Raw genomic sequence first — 17174 nt, forward strand, 5'->3', positions numbered from 1 at the left:
GAATAAAATAATTATCAAATCATTTTGAAGTCTTTAAGTGTGAGTTTATAGTTGCTACAACTATGTGACTTCAATAATGCTAAGCAGTACAGGAGCAAGAATTTGGGGGGGGGGATGAAGTTTAATTTTACTTAAGGTTAAAAGTTATGACAGGATGTGGGTGCAAAGAATGGGTTCAGTGAGAGTCAGGAATTCATGGACCAAAGGATAGAATGTTGTATAATGAGAGGTTCACATCTGAGATTCTGTTTTCCTTAAGTCTACTCATGAATGTATAATCATGGAATGGGGATATATAGAAGTTATTGGAGTAAATAGAGATGAGTCCATTGTTTCATTCAGGGATGTTAGTGTTTGAGGATGACAGTAGATTTTAATGACAAAGTGGAAAACTATGAACCATATATTTTAGTATTCTAGGAACATTAGTGAAGATCTTGAGTTTGCAAATGTCAGTCACAGTATGGGTGAGGGAATATATCCAATTTATGGGGATTTTATTTATTTTAATTTTTGGAGACATTTTATACATCTTTATGGGGCACATATGGTAATTTAGTACCTGTATATGATATATAATTATCAAATCAGCATTTCTATCTATTCAAACTTGATTTTTTTTTGTGATAGGTATATCATACTCTTCTAATCATTTTGGAATATAGATTGTTGTAATCAATAGTTATCCCACTGTGCTATAGAAAAACCAGAACTAATCCCTCTGCTCTGTGATTTGGGCCCTCTTATTGAACTTCCCATTCCCCCTCTCCCCTGCCTTTCAAATTTATGGGAATTTTTTTCTTTTTAAAAATGTATTCATTTTAGATATACATGACAGTAGAGTGTATTTTGACATATTATACATGCATGGATAAATTTATGGGCATTTAAAAGGAAGAATTATTATTATTATTTATTTTTATTTTTTATTTTGTGGTGCTGGGTATTGTACATGCAAGGCAAGCACTCTACCATCTGAGCTATATCTCCAGCCCCATGGAAGAGTTATTGTAATAAAATTAGAATGTTAATTGGAAGTAGTAGTAGTGGGGGAAGGATATTGTTAATTTCTATTCCTGGGTTTATAAAAAGTTATGTGGGTTGATAAAAAAAAATTGGATTGAGTTAACTTAAGATGGAGGAAGTGTCCAAGGAAAACATTCAGAATCTAAGGAGTTGTATTGATTTTGCAAAGGATTTTAGTGGACTAAGAGATGGAGACAAATGTAGATCAGAGGTGTTTTATCTTCTTTGCTGCTTTGGCTAAAAGATGTGACAAGAACAACTGTAGAGGAAGAAAAGTTTTTTTGAGGGCTCACGGTTTCAGTGGTCTTAGTCCATAGAAGGCCGGCTCCATTCCTCCTGGCTCAAGGTAAGGCAGAATAGCATGGCGGAAGAGTGGCAGAGGGAAGCAGCTCACATGTTGATGAGGAAGCAGAGAGAGACACCATGCTCCAGATACAAAATATATACCTCATAGCCACTCCCCAAATGTATCATTTTCTCCAGCCACACCCCACCTCCCTCCAGTCACCACCCAGTTAATCCCATCAGGGATTAACACACTGTTTAGGTTAAGGCTATAACCCAATAATTTCTCCTCCAAACCTTACATTATCTCACACATGAGCTTTTGGGTGACACCTTAGATCCGAATCATAACAAGAGGATAGAGTTGGGTTACATAAGTGAGAGGATAACAAGGTAATTGGAGAGCGGTGAACGTGATTCCCAGGCTTGATGTTGGAAGATAGAAGATTTTTTTTTTAATATTATGAGTTTTTTTTTTTAAAGAGAGAGGAGAAAGAGAGAGAATTTTTAATATTTGTTTTTTAGTTATTGGCGGACATAACATCTTTGTGGTGCGAGGATCGAACCCGGGCCGCACGCATGGCAGGCGAGCGCGCTACCGCTTGAGCCACATCCCCAGCCCCAAGAAGATTTAAAAGTAGATTAGAGGAGCATTGACGGGATGGATTATGAATAAAACTGAATAAAGCCCAAAGATCTTATCTGAAACTTTGTTATAATGTTGTCTTAAATCCCTGATGGTTTATTCTAATCTGGGTCTTCCATAGTTTAGTAGTCTGGCAGATGTGGGTTGCATCTCTCCTGGGTTGCACTTGGCCCTGGAATATCCTTTCACCTGATTCTGCCTAGGATTTTTTTTATTCTTCAAAGCTCAGTTCCTTTGACCTTTCCAAAAGCTATTTCCCAATTAACTCAAACTTGAAAAAAAGTATACCTATTTCTGAAATTTCATGGGTCTTTGCACTTTTTATAGGATGTTTGTCAGATTTCATCATTTATTCAGGTTTGCTAATTTGTCTAATCTATGCTGATATAACTATTAACTGAGTCAGAGGGTCTGTCTGCTTCAACTTATATCTCCATAGTATCTGGTATGCCCAGAGTGTACTGGCTAAGAGTACCACCTTTGGAATCAGACCAGTGGTGAACATCATGGTGACCTTGATTCTTCAAACCTAAATTTCTTAATTTATAAAATAGAGATAATACCATTACAGATCTCATACATACTACTTTTGTAAGGATTAAATAATTTATATAAAGCACTTAGCATATTATCTGGCAATGATAATTACTATTATTTCAAATAAATTTTTATGGAATAAACAAGTGAATGAATGATTACACAGTCTACTTGGGAAAAGTCATGCTTTTAATTTAGAATAAAAATAATTAGACTTTCTTGGGTGCTAATGCTAATATACTGAGAGCAATTTTAATGTAAACTATTTTAGTAATAGATACCACTAATTTTGTACTAATTATAGGTAAAATGCAAGATATTTTAATATAGACTATCATTTAACAAGTCGAAAGATGAATATCATGTTTTGCAGATGAGAAACTGAGGTGGTACTGAGGATTGAACCTAGTGCCTTACACATACTAGGCAAGTGCTCTACCACTTAGCCACAACCCCAGCCTCTGCCTTTCACTCTCTGAATAATGAAGTTTGATGAACATAAATTCTTAATTTTAATGAAACTCTTAGTTTATTTATTTTTTCATTATGGTTAGTAATGCTTGTGTCCTGTTTGAGAAATCTTTGTATACCCCCAAGGTCATGAAGATACTTTATTTTTTAATACTAGAAGCATTATTTTATGTTTTATATTTAAATGTGTGATCCACTTCACATTAATTTTTAGATAGGTGTCAGATAGGTGTCAAAGTTGTGTCCCTCATTTGGTTACTGAATTGTTTCAGTATCATTTATTGAAAAAAATTATTCCTTTCCTACTGAATTGCAGTAAGATGCAGTAATTACAGTAAGATGACTACTTAGATGTGGATCTCTGCCATTTATTTTAATTTTGAAATATGCTATATTCCAGTAGACTGTAATTTCTAAGAAATCTTGGATTGTGTTTAATTGGCTCGCTACACTATACTCACTACCTAGTCCAATGACACATGATTGACATTCAGTATATATTTGCTGATTGAATGAAAGAATTTTTAAGAGAGAAATCCATAGGAAGTCTGAGAAATATTTTTAAATAAAGAATTAAAAAATGTTCTGAGTTACACAGCATGTTTAGATATATAGTAGAATTGAAATTGTTTTTGTAGAATATTGCCAGCTTCTAAATATCCACCCCCTTCATAGAAATTAGTTTAGTTAGATAATTCTATTACAGGGCATGAGGTCTTTTGCGAGGAAATTCCTGTTTAATTCTTGGTCAATTTCTTTTGTCACCATACATATATTGTTTACTGGAGGAATTTTTTTTGAGAAACTGCTACTCTTTTAAAACTTGTAATTTTTTTAGTCTTTATGGCTAGCCCTTCAGCTTCAGTAAAATATATCAGTATAAATTCTGAACCTAATGAGAAGTTAATTTGGAATAAGGAATAGATGTAAAAGGATCTCTTCCACTATTTTAAAAAATCTTTTTCATATCAAATAATAATTTCTGGGATGGGGTTGTGGCTCAGTGGTAGAGCACTTGCCTAGCACGTGCAAGGCCCTGGGTTTGATCCTCAGCACCACATAAAAATAAATTTTAAAAAATCAAGGTATTGTGTCTAAAATACAACTAAAAATTAAAATTAAAAAAAAGTTTAAAAAATAATAATTTCTACAATGTTTTTTATTTTTTGTAGAGATTGTCACAGAAGGAAAAAGAAAAAAGTCTACATCTTCTGATTTACATGAGGTATGCATTAGTTTTGCTTGTAACCAATAGTTGCTGAAATTGAAAGTGTTTTGCAATTTTTTTAAAAAATAAAATTTTTAAATATGGTAAAACTTTGAGCAGTAGTTTGAGGAAAATGATGTTCTGAATAACTGAGCAGCTTTTAAAAATCCATTACAAGATGACTGGTATACATTTTGGTTTATATTTTGAATTTTATATAAAACATAACTCAGCATTTCATTGATGACTGAATGTATTAGCATGCTTTGTGTTCATTCATTAATAATGTAGATGTAGAAGAGCTGTGTTCATGGCATATGCTGAAAATTATTTTTTGGAATCTGTTCTTTTAAACCTCTTTTTTTTCTATTCATTTCTTCTTACAAAACAAGCAAAATGAAGTTTCTGCCTATGTTGAGTGTTTTTTTTTAAAAATGCATCCCTATAAAGAATGATAATCTTTTTCTCTAGAATTTTGTGCTTAAATGCAGTGGTACCTGATGTACATTATAATGATTTATTAGATACTTTTCTCAGAAGCATTTATGTATGGAGATCTTTAATTTGAAACATTTTTATGTTTTTACAGTTGTACATTTAACAACGATTGTAGAAATCATAAAGGAGTATCATGGGTTAATGAGAGGGAATTAAGAGGACCTTAGTAGACCACGTAGAATATCTTTGCTAGTCTTCTTTGGCTTAAGATTTGCAGGGTGTGGTTTCTCCATTTATTTTTATTTATTTATTATTTTTTAAAAATATTTATTTTTTAGTTGTAGTTGGACACAATACCTTTATTTCACTTATTTTTTATTATGTGGCGTTGAGGATCAAACCCAGGGTCTCGCACATTCGAGGCAAGTGCTCTACCACTGAGCCACAACCCCAGCCCCATGGTTGTTTCTCCATTTAAAATTTTGGATTTAGCTCAAGTACAGTGAATGAGGAAAGTAGAAAAGAAAATTTTACATTTCTGTGAAAACTACTGTCATATCCAGTATCTCATTTTGTTTTCTGATACTGTACAATAATACATAAGACTGGCCATTTATTTAAAAATACTATGTATTTTGATTCATGGTTCTGGAAGCTGGGAAGTCATTGGTACCTGCTGAACTTCTGGTGAGGGCCTTGTATAATAGCTCACAGCAGAAAGCAGAGTAAGTGGACTGAAAAGAGGCATGTATATGAAAGACTCAGGGGAAGTACCAGTCTCACTTTCTTGAAAACCAACCAACTTGTAATTTTTTTAGTCTTTATGGCTAGCCTTAACTAACACAGTCTCTTGATAAAGAGATTAATCTTTTCATAAGGGTGAAGGTCCCATGACCTAATTAGCACTTAAAGGTCCTGCTTCCTAACACCTTTATATTGGTAATCCAATTTCAACTTGAATTGTGGTGGGGACAAATCACATGTAGGATATAGCACCCAGTTTTAAAATACCTCTATGTTGACCACTGCTATTTAAACAAAATTTTTAAATTTATTTATTCTAATCAGTTATACATTACAGCAGATTGCTCTTTGATTCATTGTACACAATAGAACACACTTTTTCATTTCTCTGGTTGTACATAAAGTAGGGTCACACCATTCATGCAATCATATATGTACCTAAGGTAATGATGTCCATTTCATGCTATTTTTAATATTTGCAACAAAGTGCTCTGCTTTAGGGTATTATGTCATTCATGCAATTCACTTGATGTTCTACTGTTAACATTTCATAATATTGAAGCCAGGTGCAGTAGTGTGCACCTGTAGTCCCAGCTGCTGGGAGGATTGCTTGAGCCTACACATAGACACCTTATGTCTTAAAAAGAAAAAAAAAATAATATTGAATTTCATGTTGGTTCTAATGCCCTTTTTTTTTTTTTTTTTTTTTTTTTTTTTTTAAATAATTTTTATTGTTTAATTTTCAGCAGACACAACATCTTTGTGTGTATGTGGTGCTGAGGATCGAACCCAGGCCGCACGCATACCAGGCGAGCGCGCTACCGCTTGAGCCACATCCCCAGCCCCTCTAATGCCCTTTTGACAAGCTCCTAGGGGTAGCAGGGGTGGTACCTTTCCTTACTTTTTGGCACTACAAGCTTATCTTGTATTTTCCCTACCCAGCCTTGGAATTAGCAGATTTCCCAAGGAGCCTTGGTTGTTTTTATTGAAGAATAAAATATTTCATTTGTTCAACCATAGTATACCTATAACGTCATACCAGTACATGTAAAAAATTTAGAATTCCTTAGAAACTAGCATACTAAATTCTTGGTAGTAGTTTATATTACCTCCTAAGACCATTAGTAGAAATAACTTACTGAAAGGATAAGAACTTTCGTGAATACAGAGATAAGACACTGATACATTTTGAGTTTTTAAGAATTTAAAATTATTTTTAAGACAAAACTTGTTTTTTCTTTTTTATTAGTCAATACTTGTTTTTTTATAGATTTTATTAGAAAATTCAATTTAACAAAAAGACTACTCAGATACAACTAGAATTAATACCTTGGAATTCTAGTTCATCTGTCTATCTGTCTATAGTAAATAAATATTAAAATTAGAACACCACCCAATACTGCATTTAAGTTACTTTTCTATTTAACTGCATCGAGGGCATAATTTTTCTAAAATCAAACTTATTTAAAATATTGCTTAGTATTTATTGGGTAGTTAAAATGTATTGGATAAATTATGCTCAGTACTAGGGAAATAGTGGTAAACATTTTTTGTTTTTTGTTTTTGTTTTTTTGGGTACTGGGTACTGGGGTGCTTAGCCACTCAGGCGCATCTCCAGCCCTGTTTTGATACTTTTAATCTTGAAACAGATCTCACTAAGTTGCTTAGGTCCTTGCTAAGTTGCTGAGATGGTTTTGAATTTAGAATACTGCCTCAGCCTCAGAGCTGCTAAGATTATAGGCCTGCACCTCCACACCCAACTAGTGGTAAACATTTTAAATGACTACATCATATTTCATTATATGCAAATCTCAATGAATTCTTTCATTGTTTTTGAGCTATTTTTAGTGTTTTGAATTATAAGCTGTGCTAATTGTTGTATTGGAATTTTAAGTTTTGTAGGATCATTGATAGCTTAAAATCTTCGTTGATCGAATTATAGTAGAAACCATGACTGGAATGTGTCTAAGGACCAGGGATGTAGTTCAGTGGTAGAATCTGTGCTTAGCACAAGGCCCAGGGTTCAATTCCTAACACCTCAAATGAAATAAATGCAATGGGATATAAAAACAAGTAAAATAAAATGTCTAAGAAGAGATCATATTGTTGCAAAAGACTCATAAGTATTTGGGGTTTTTTTGGGGGGGGGTAGGAATTTGCTTTTCAAAAAATTGGATGTTATAATTAGAATTTTTTATTACATATTTTTAAACGCATACAACTTAATTTAGATCAGTTAATCATTAAGAAAAAGTGAAGAACTCGAGATAGGGCAGAGGTGTGGGCGGGGAAGGGAGAGGGCAGGGGTTTAGCAATGATGGTGGAATGTGATGGACATCATTATCCAAAGTACATTTCTTTTAAAAATCAATTTATTAAGGTATGATTAACATACAAAAATCGTATAGATGATACCACTTGATGAATTTGGAGATAAGTATACACCCATGGAAACCATCATTACATTCTGTGCTATAAACATCCCCTCCAAAAGTTTCTTCTTTCTTTTGCAATTAATAGTTCCAGTGCTAATCTGCTAGGTGATTCAACGTAACATAAAAATCTATCCCCTTTAGTAAAGTTTTTGGTATGTAATACACTATGGTAAACTATAAGCATTATGCTGTACAGTATTTCTCTAACACTTATTTATCTTACATAACTGAAACTTTGTACCCTTTGAGTAATACCTCTATGTTTCTTTCTCCCCACAACTTCTGGCAGCTACTATTCTTACTGCTTCTGTGAGTTTGACTATTTTAGATTTCTCATATAAGTGATATCATATAGTGTTTGTCTGTTCTCCAGGTTCATTTTCACGTAGTCACAAATGGTAGGATTTTCTTCTTTTTAAAGATTCAGTAATATTGTATTATATGTATATACCACCTTAATTTTTTTTTTAAACCAGTCATAGGATCTGGAGTCATCTTGAAGACTTGTTCACTCACTTGTTTGGAATCTATAGGAAGACACAAACATCTTGGTGAATCTGTATCCCTTTGTAGCCTCTCCATATGATCTTTCCAGTTTAGTGGCTTCAGGGTATCCAAATTTCTTACCTATGGCTTAGGTCTCCCAAGGTGTGTATACTGAGAGGCATAGGGAGGGAGGGAAGCACATAAGCACGTCTGAACCATGCTGAAGCTAAGTTTCCTCTTATGACTAGCCTTGGAAATCACAAGTCTGCCCAGATTCAAGGGGGACAGAACATAGTTTTAATGTTGGAAGACTGCCTGGTCATGTTGTGAGAAAAGAATGTGGGGTAGGGAATATTGGTATAGCCGCCTTTGGAAAAGACCGTATGCCACAGAATTCAGTGTAAGCTGTGTTTATCAGCTTTGCCTTGCTGTGTCAAAATACCTGAGGAAATCATCTTAAAGAGAAAAGATTTATTTTGGCTCAATGAGAGGAGAGAGAGATGGGAGGGGGTAGTGAGTGATTAAGCACAAATGTGCACAAACAAGCTGGGGATCAAGCCTTCAACACGTGAGCTGTTGGGGGCAATTCCAGATTCAGACAATAACATTATACTAGATAACCTGCTTACAAAGCATCCATGGATTTGAACAGCCTGAATTCCTTGCCTCACCCTGGAGAAAGCAGCTGTTGTTTTCTAATTAAGAATATAACCCCCCACCCCCCGCGCCTGCCAGGTAGGCGGAACTGTGACCACCGACAGAAAAGGCCCAGTGGCCCGCGGAGGGGCAGAGCTTCCAATCACTCCTGTAAGGTAGGCGGGCATGCGACCAACCAGCAGAAGGGGAGCAGCGGCCTGCTGAGAGGCAGAGCCGCCCCCTCCCCCTGTGCCGGCAAGGTAGACAGAACTGTGAACACCCACAGAGCAGGCCCAGCGGCCTGCTGAGGGGCAGAGCCGCCTCCCACCCCCCGCGCCTGCCAGGTAGGCGGAACTGTGACCACCGACAGAAAAGGCCCAGTGGCCCGCGGAGGGACGGAGCTTCCAATCACTCCTGCAAGGTAGGCGGGCCTGCGACCCACCGGCAGAACAGGAGCAGCAGCCTGCTGAGAGGCAGAGCTGCCCCCTCCCCCCGCGCCTGCAAGGTAGACGGAACTGTGACCACCAACAGAACAGGCCAGACCTGCAACCGACAGACAGAACAGGCCCAGTGGCCTGAGGAAGGGTAGAGCTGCCCCACCCCCCCCCCGTGCCTGCAAGGTAGGCGGACCTGCGACCCACTGGCAGAACAGCCCCAGAGGCCTGCAGAGGGGCAGTGCCGCTGCCTGCACCTGCAAAGTAGGCAGAACTGCGACCACCGACAGAACAAGCCTAGCGGCCCGCAGAGGGACAGAGCCGCCGCCCGCGCCTGCAAGGTAGGCGGACCTGCTACCGACCGGCAGAGCAGGCCCAGTGGCCTGCCGGCATGGTAGGCACATTGCCCCAATTGGAGGAGGGGCAGAGCCGCCGCCCGCGCCTGCGAGGGAGACTTTGCAACTATACAAGACCAATATAAATATATAGGGGGAAAATTCAATAGCACAACAGTTTCACCAAGTAGAAAGGAAAGCGAACAGTATGAAGAGACAAGGAAAGAAAGGACCACAAGCAGTGCAGGTCAACTCAACGTTAGAAGAGGTAATAGCTGCAGCAGATGGAATGTCAGATAAAGAATTCAGGATATACATGCTTCAGATGATCTGGAGTCTCAAGGAAGACATCAGACAGCAAAATCAGACAATGAAAGATCACTTCAACAATGAATTACATAAACAAATCCAAGAAGCAAAAGATCAACTATACAGGGAGATAGAGGTTATAAAAAAACAAACAGAAATCCTAGAAATGCAGGAAGCAATAAACCAACTTAAAAACTCAATTGAGAATACTACCAGCAGAGTAGAACACTTAGAAGATAGAACATCAGACAATGAAGATAAAGTATTTCAACTTGAAAAGAACGTAGACAGCTCAGCAAGACTGTTAAGAAACCATGAGCAGAACATCCAAGAAATATGGGATAACATCAAGAGACCAAATTTAAGAGTCACTGGGATACAGGAAGGGACAGAGTTTCAAACCAAAGGAATGAGCAATCTATTCAATGAAATAATACGAGAAAACTTCCCAGACTTGAAGAATGAGACAGAATCCCAAGTCCTAGAAGCCTACAGGACGCCGAATGTGCAAAATCATAAGAGACCCACACCTAGACACATTATAATGAAGATGCCCAACATACAGAATAAGGAGAGAATTTTAAAAGCTACAAGAGAAAGGAAGCAGATCACATTTAGGGGTAAGCCAATCAGGATAACAGCTGATCTTTCAACACAGACTCTGAAAGCTAGAAGATCCTGGAATAACATATTTCAAACACTGAAAGAAAATGGGTTCCAACCAAGAATTGTGTATCCAGCGAAATTAAGCTTCAGGATGGAAGATGAAATTAAAACCTTCCACGATAAACAAAAGTTAAAAGAATTTGCAGCTAGAAAACCATCTCTTCAAAACATCCTTGGCAAAACATTACAGGAAGAGGAAATGGAAAATAACAATGAAAACCAACAGTGGGAGGTAGGACAGTAAAGGGGGGAAAAATAATCAAAGAGGAAAACAAACCATGTTTAGTAACATAAATAAACAAATATGGCTGGAAGAACAACCCATATCTCAATAATAACCCTAAATGTTAATGGCTCTAACTCACCAATCAAGAGACACAGGCTAGTAGAATGGATCACAAAACAAGACCCAACAATATGCTGCCTACAGGAGACGCATTTGATAGGAAAAGACATACATAGGCTGAAGGTGAAAGGTTGGGAAAAATCATATCACTCATATGGACTTCGGAAACAAGCAGGAGTGTCCATACTCATATCAAATAAAATAGATTTCAAGCCCAAGTTAATCAAAAGGGATAAAGAGGGACATTACATACTGCTTAAGGGAACCATACACCAACAAGACATAACAATCATAAACATATATGCCCCAAACAATGGTGCAGCTATGTTCATCAAACAAACTCCTCTCAAGTTCAAGAGTCTAATAGACCACCATACAATAATCATGGGAGACTTCAACACACCTCTCTCGCCACTGGACAGATCTTCCAAACAAAAGTTGAATAAGGAAACTATAGAACTCAATAACACAATTAATAACCTAGACTTAATTGACATATATAGAATATACCACCCAACATCAAGCAGTTACACTTTTTTCTCAGCAGCACATGGATCCTTCTCAAAAATAGATCATATATTATGTCACAGGGCAACTCTTAGACAATATAAAGGAGTAGAGATAATACCATGCATCCTATCTGATCATAATGGAATGGAACTGAAAATCAACGATAAAAGAAGGAAGGAAAAAGAATACATCACTTGGAGAATAAACAATAGGTTACTGAATGATCAATGGGTTATAGAAGACATCACGGAGGAAATTAAAAAATTCTTAGAGATAAATGAAAACACAGACACAACATATCGGAATCTATGGGACACATTGAAAGCAGTTCTAAGAGGAAAATTCATTGCTTGGAGTTCATTCCTTAAAAAAAGAAAAAACCAACATATAAATGATCTCATACTTCATCTCAAAATCCTAGAAAAAAAAGAGCAAAACAACAGCAAAAGTAGTAGAAGGCAAGAAATAATTAAAATGAGAGCTGAAATTAATGAAATCGAAACAAAAGAAACAATTGAAAAAATTGACAAAACTAAAAGTTGGTTCTTTGAAAAAATAAACAAAATCGACAGACCCTTAGCCATGCTAGCGAAGAGAAGAAGAGAGAGAACTCAAATTACTAGCATACGGGATGAAAAAGGCAATATCACAACAGACACTTCAGAAATACAGAAGATAATCAGAAATTATTTTGAATCCTTATACTCCAATAAATTAGAAGATAGTGAAGGCATCGATAAATTTCTTAAGTCATATGATCTGCCCAGATTGAGTCAGGAGGATATAGACAACCTAAACAGACCAATATCAATTGAGGAAATAGAAGAAACCATCAAAAGACTACCAACTAAGAAAAGCCCAGGACCGGATGGGTATACAGCAGTTTTACAAAACCTTTAAAGAGGAACTAATACCAATACTTTTCAAGCTACTTCAGGAAATAGAAAAAGAGGGAGAACTTGCAAATTCATTCTATGAGGCCAACATCACCCTGATACCTAAACCAGACAAAGACACTTCAAAGAAAGAAAACTACAGACCAATATCTCTAATGAACCTAGATGCAAAAATCCTCAATAAAATTCTGGCGAATCGGATACAAAAACATATCAAAAAAATTGTGCACCATGATCAAGTAGGATTCATCCCTGGGATGCAAGGCTGGTTCAATATACGGAAATCAATAAATGTTATTCACCACATCAATAGACTTAAAAATAAGAACCATATGATCATCTCGATAGATGGGGAAAAAGCATTCGACAAAGTACAGCATCCCTTTATGTTCAAAACTCTAGAAAAACTAGGGATAACAGGAGCATACCTCAATATTGTAAAAGCAATCTATGCTAAGCCTCAGGATAGCATCATTCTGAATGGAGAAAAATTGAAGGCATTCCCTCTAAAATCTGGAACAAGACAGGGATGCCCTCTCTCACCACTTCTGTTCAACATAGTTCTCGAAACGCTGGCCAGAGCAATTAGACAGACGAAAGAAATTAAAGGCATCAAAATAGGAAAAGAAGAACTTAAATTATCACTATTTGCAGATGATATGATTCTATACCTAGCAGACCCAAAAGGCTCTACAAAGAAACTATTAGAGCTAATGAATGAATTCAGCAAAGTGGCAGGATATAAAATCAACACGCATAAATCAAAGGCATTCCTGTATATCAGCGACAAATCCTCTGAAATGGAAATGAGGACAACCACTCCATTCACAATATCTTCAAAAAAAATAAAATACTTGGGAATCAACCTAACAAAAGAGGTGAAAGACTTATACAATGAAAACTACAGAACCCTAAAGAGAGAAATAGAAGAAGATCTTAGAAGATGGAAAAATATACCCTGTTCATGGATAGGCAGAACTAACATCATCAAAATGGCGATATTACCAAAAGTTCTCTATAGGTTTAATGCAATGCCAATCAAAATCCCAACGGCATTTCTTGTAGAAATAGAGAAAGCAATCATGAAATTCATATGGAAAAATAAAAGACCCAGAATAGCAAAAACAACGCTAAGCACGAAGTGTGAATCAGGCGGTATAGTGATACCAGATTTTAAACTATTTTACAGAGCAATAGTAACAAAAACAGCATGGTACTGGTACCAAAACAGGCGGGTGGACCAATGGTACAGAATAGAGGACACAGAAACCAATCCACAAAACTACAACTATCTTATATTTGATAAAGGGGCTAAAAGCATGCAATGGAGGAAGGATAGCATCTTCAACAAATGGTGCTGGGAAAACTGGAAATCCATATGCAACAAAATGAAACTGAATCCCTTTCTCTCACCATGCACAAAAGTTAATTCAAAATGGATCAAGGAGCTTGATATCAAATCAGAGACACGCCGTCTGATAGAAGAAAAAGTTGGCTACGATCTACATACTGTGGGGTCGGGCTCCAAATTCCTCAATAGGACACCCATAGCACAAAAGTTAATAACTAGAATCAACAAATGGGACTTACTCGAACTAAAAAGTTTTTTCTCAACAAAAGAAACAATAAGAGAGGTAAATAGAGAGCCTACATCCTGGGAACAAATCTTTATTCCTCACACTTCAGATAGTGCCCTAATATCCAGAGTATACAAAGAATTCAAAAAATTAGACAATAAGAGAACAAACAACCCAATCAACAAATGGGCCAAGGACCTGAACAGACACTTCTCAGAGGAGGACATACAATCAATCAACAAGTACATGAAAAAATGCTCACCATCTCTAGCAGTCAGAGAAATGCAAATCAAAACCACCCTAAGATACCATCTCACTCCAGTTAGATTGGCAGCCATTATGAAGTCAAACAACAACAAGTGCTGGCGAGGATGTGGGGAAAAGGGTACACTTGTACATTGCTGGTGGGACTGCAAATTGGTGCAGCCAATTTGGAAAGCAGTATGGAGATTTCTTGGAAAGCTGGGAATGGAGCCACCATTTGACCCAGCTATTCCCCTTCTCGGTCTATTCCCTAAAGACCTAAAAAGAGCATGCTACAGGGACACTGCTACATCGATGTTCATAGCAGCACAATTCACAATAGCAAGACTGTGGAACCAACCTAGATGCCCTTCAATAGATGAATGGATAAAAAAAATGTGGCATTTATACACAATGGAGTATTACTCTGCATTAAAAAATGACAAAATCATAGAATTTACAGGGAAATGGATGGCATTAGAGCAGATTATGCTAAGTGAAGCTAGCCAATCCCTAAAAAACAAATGCCAAATGTCTTCTTTGATATAAGGAGAGTAACTAAGAACAGAGTAGGGTCGAAGAGCATGAGAAGAAGATTAATATTAAACAGGGATGAGAGGTGGGAGGGAAAGGGAGAGAGAAGGGAAATTGCATGGAAATGGAAGGAGACCCTCAGAGTTATACAAAAGTACATACAAGAGGAAGTGAGGGGAAAGGGAAAAATAATACAAGGGGCACAAATGAATGTCAGTAGAGGGGGCAGAGAGAGAAGAGGGGAGGGGAGGGGAGGGGAGGGGGGATAGTAGAGGATAGGAAAGGCAGCAGAACGCAACAGACACTAGTATGGCAATATGTAAATCAATGGATGTGTAACTGATGTGATTCTGCAATCTGTATATGGGGTAAAAATGGGAGCTCATAACCCACTTGAATCAAAGTGTGAAATATGATATATCAAGAACTATGTAATGTTTTGAATAGCCAAGAATAAAAAAATTAAAAAAAAAAGAATATAAGACCGATGATTGTTTCAGATAGATATTGTCTTTTACAGATGAAGAATTACAAAGAGATGCCTTTTAATACAGAATAGCAAGAAAAGTTACTTGTACCCAGGAAGATGAATTTTTATCTGAGAAGCTAGTAAAATAAGAGTTGAGATATATTTTCTTCATATTTATTGTATCTTCTTAACTTAGGCTTTCTTTTCTTAGAAATATTTATGGATTCTTACTGGTTACTAATTGTATTTAATATAATGCTTTGGTGGGGGTGGGTGCTGGGGATCAAACCCATGGTATTGCGTATTTTGAGCATATTCTAAACAACTGAGCTATACCGCTGGCCTGTTATATTTTGTAGGTTGAACTTAAAGTTTAATAATCATTTATTTTAATATGAAAGTTAGATATTTTAAGTTTTCAAGCCAGGTGTGGTGGTGCACACCTGTAATCCCAGCAGCTTGGGAGGCTGAGGCAGGAGGATTGCAAGTTCAAAGCTAGCCTCAGCAAAGGTGAGGTGCTAAGCAATTCAGTGAGACCCTGTCTCTAAATAAAATACAAAATAAATATGACTGGGGATGTGGCTCAGTGGTCCAGTGCCCCTGAGTTCAATGCCCAGTACCAAAAAAAAAAAAAAGGAAAAAAAAAACATACTTAAGTTTTCAAATTTGTTACAATTCATGCATTCATTTGCTTATTCAGCTTAGCAAGAGCCACATACTTTGGAGATGCAAAAGTAAATTAGGACCTTGACCTTAAGGAGTTCTACAGTCTGGAGAAGAAGGCAGATATATTGACAAATTACTACAAAATGATCGGTGTAATATGAATATTGTAATGTAAATGTATCAAGCAAATATTTATACCCCGAGAAAGGAATGCTTTTGTGTGAGGGTTATGCTTATGTGGGTAAGAGAATACTTTTGAAAAGAGTCTGAGATATTTCACAAGGGAGAAATAGAAGGAAAGGCCTTACAGATTGAGGGAACAGTATATATAAACATCTAGAGATAAAATATGACATCTGAAGAGGGTTTAGTAACTCCAAAATGTTGTGCTATCAAATATTTTTGGTGTGGATGATGTGAAAAAGAGCTGAAAATGTCGAGTTTTATTTATAAAAAATGGATGCCACTGTTGTTTGTAAGCATTGCAGCCATAATTAGAATTATGTATTAGAGAACTCTGTAGCTTGCATTTGAAAAATTAGGAGAAGAGACTGTAGGCAAGAAAATAGTAATTAGGAAACTGTTGTGATTCTTCACTTCTCTACCTTTATGCTCAATGAGAATTTTTTATAATATGTTTAATTGCTTATAAATTAAGCTTCGGATTTAAAACTCTTAGAAAAATATTAATGCAGGGTAGTAGAATGGTTCTGCTAGTTGATTCAATTCTTTTATATATATACATATATAAATATATTTCAATTAAACTGATTATTTTCTCATCCTACTTTCAGATAAGAAAAATGTTAAATGTAAAACCAGAGGATGTTCATGTTCAGTCACCACTGTCCAAAGTCAGAAGCTCAGTACGCTGGGATCTCCCTTTGCAGGGGGTAAATAAAACTAATTTGTTTTAAGCATATAGTTTTATTTAGTATGTTTAAAATATTTTAGCAAAACTGAAATTTTATTTTCTTATTATCTTTAATTTTTCTGATATTTAATTTTAGATTTTAAATTAATTTATTTCTGACTTGTTAAAATGAGCTTTTGAGGTTAGTGTCATCTTTAGTTTAAATCAAGTGTACCTTATGCATGGTTGATTTCTTTAAGAAATTTAAATCTCATTGTAATATAGTATATATTAAGGTTACTAAGATCTTAAGCTTAGTAGAATCATTTGTTCCTTTTTCCTTTTTTGGTACTGGAGATTGAACTCAGAGGTGCTTTACCACTGAGTTACATCCCCAGTTGTTTTTATTTTTTTATCTTGAGGCA

General features: G+C 36.3%; 1 protein-coding gene across 8 annotated transcripts in view; it reads left to right on the forward strand.

The window, feature by feature from the left end:
* The window catches only part of Senp7 (SUMO specific peptidase 7), a 156813-nt gene that overhangs the window by 3333 nt on the left and 136306 nt on the right, over nucleotides 1–17174 (forward strand). For 5 of the 8 annotated variants that reach the window (XM_046455277.2, XM_046455281.2, XM_046455282.2 and 2 more), the window contains exons 2-3: nucleotides 4138–4190; nucleotides 16691–16789. In XM_046455277.2, coding sequence (XP_046311233.1) covers nucleotides 4138–4190; nucleotides 16691–16789 — 152 coding nt within the window. The remainder of the gene's footprint in view (nucleotides 1–4137; nucleotides 4191–16690; nucleotides 16790–17174) is intronic. The other 3 variants (XM_046455280.2, XM_058582894.1, XM_058582895.1) reach the window with 1 other exon arrangement.

Source organism: Marmota monax, unplaced genomic scaffold (genome assembly GCF_021218885.2).
Source record: "Marmota monax isolate L192 unplaced genomic scaffold, Marmota_monax_Labrador192_F-V1.1 WCK01_AAM20220418_F8-fsc00053, whole genome shotgun sequence".
NCBI classification, from domain to species: Eukaryota; Metazoa; Chordata; class Mammalia; order Rodentia; family Sciuridae; genus Marmota; species Marmota monax.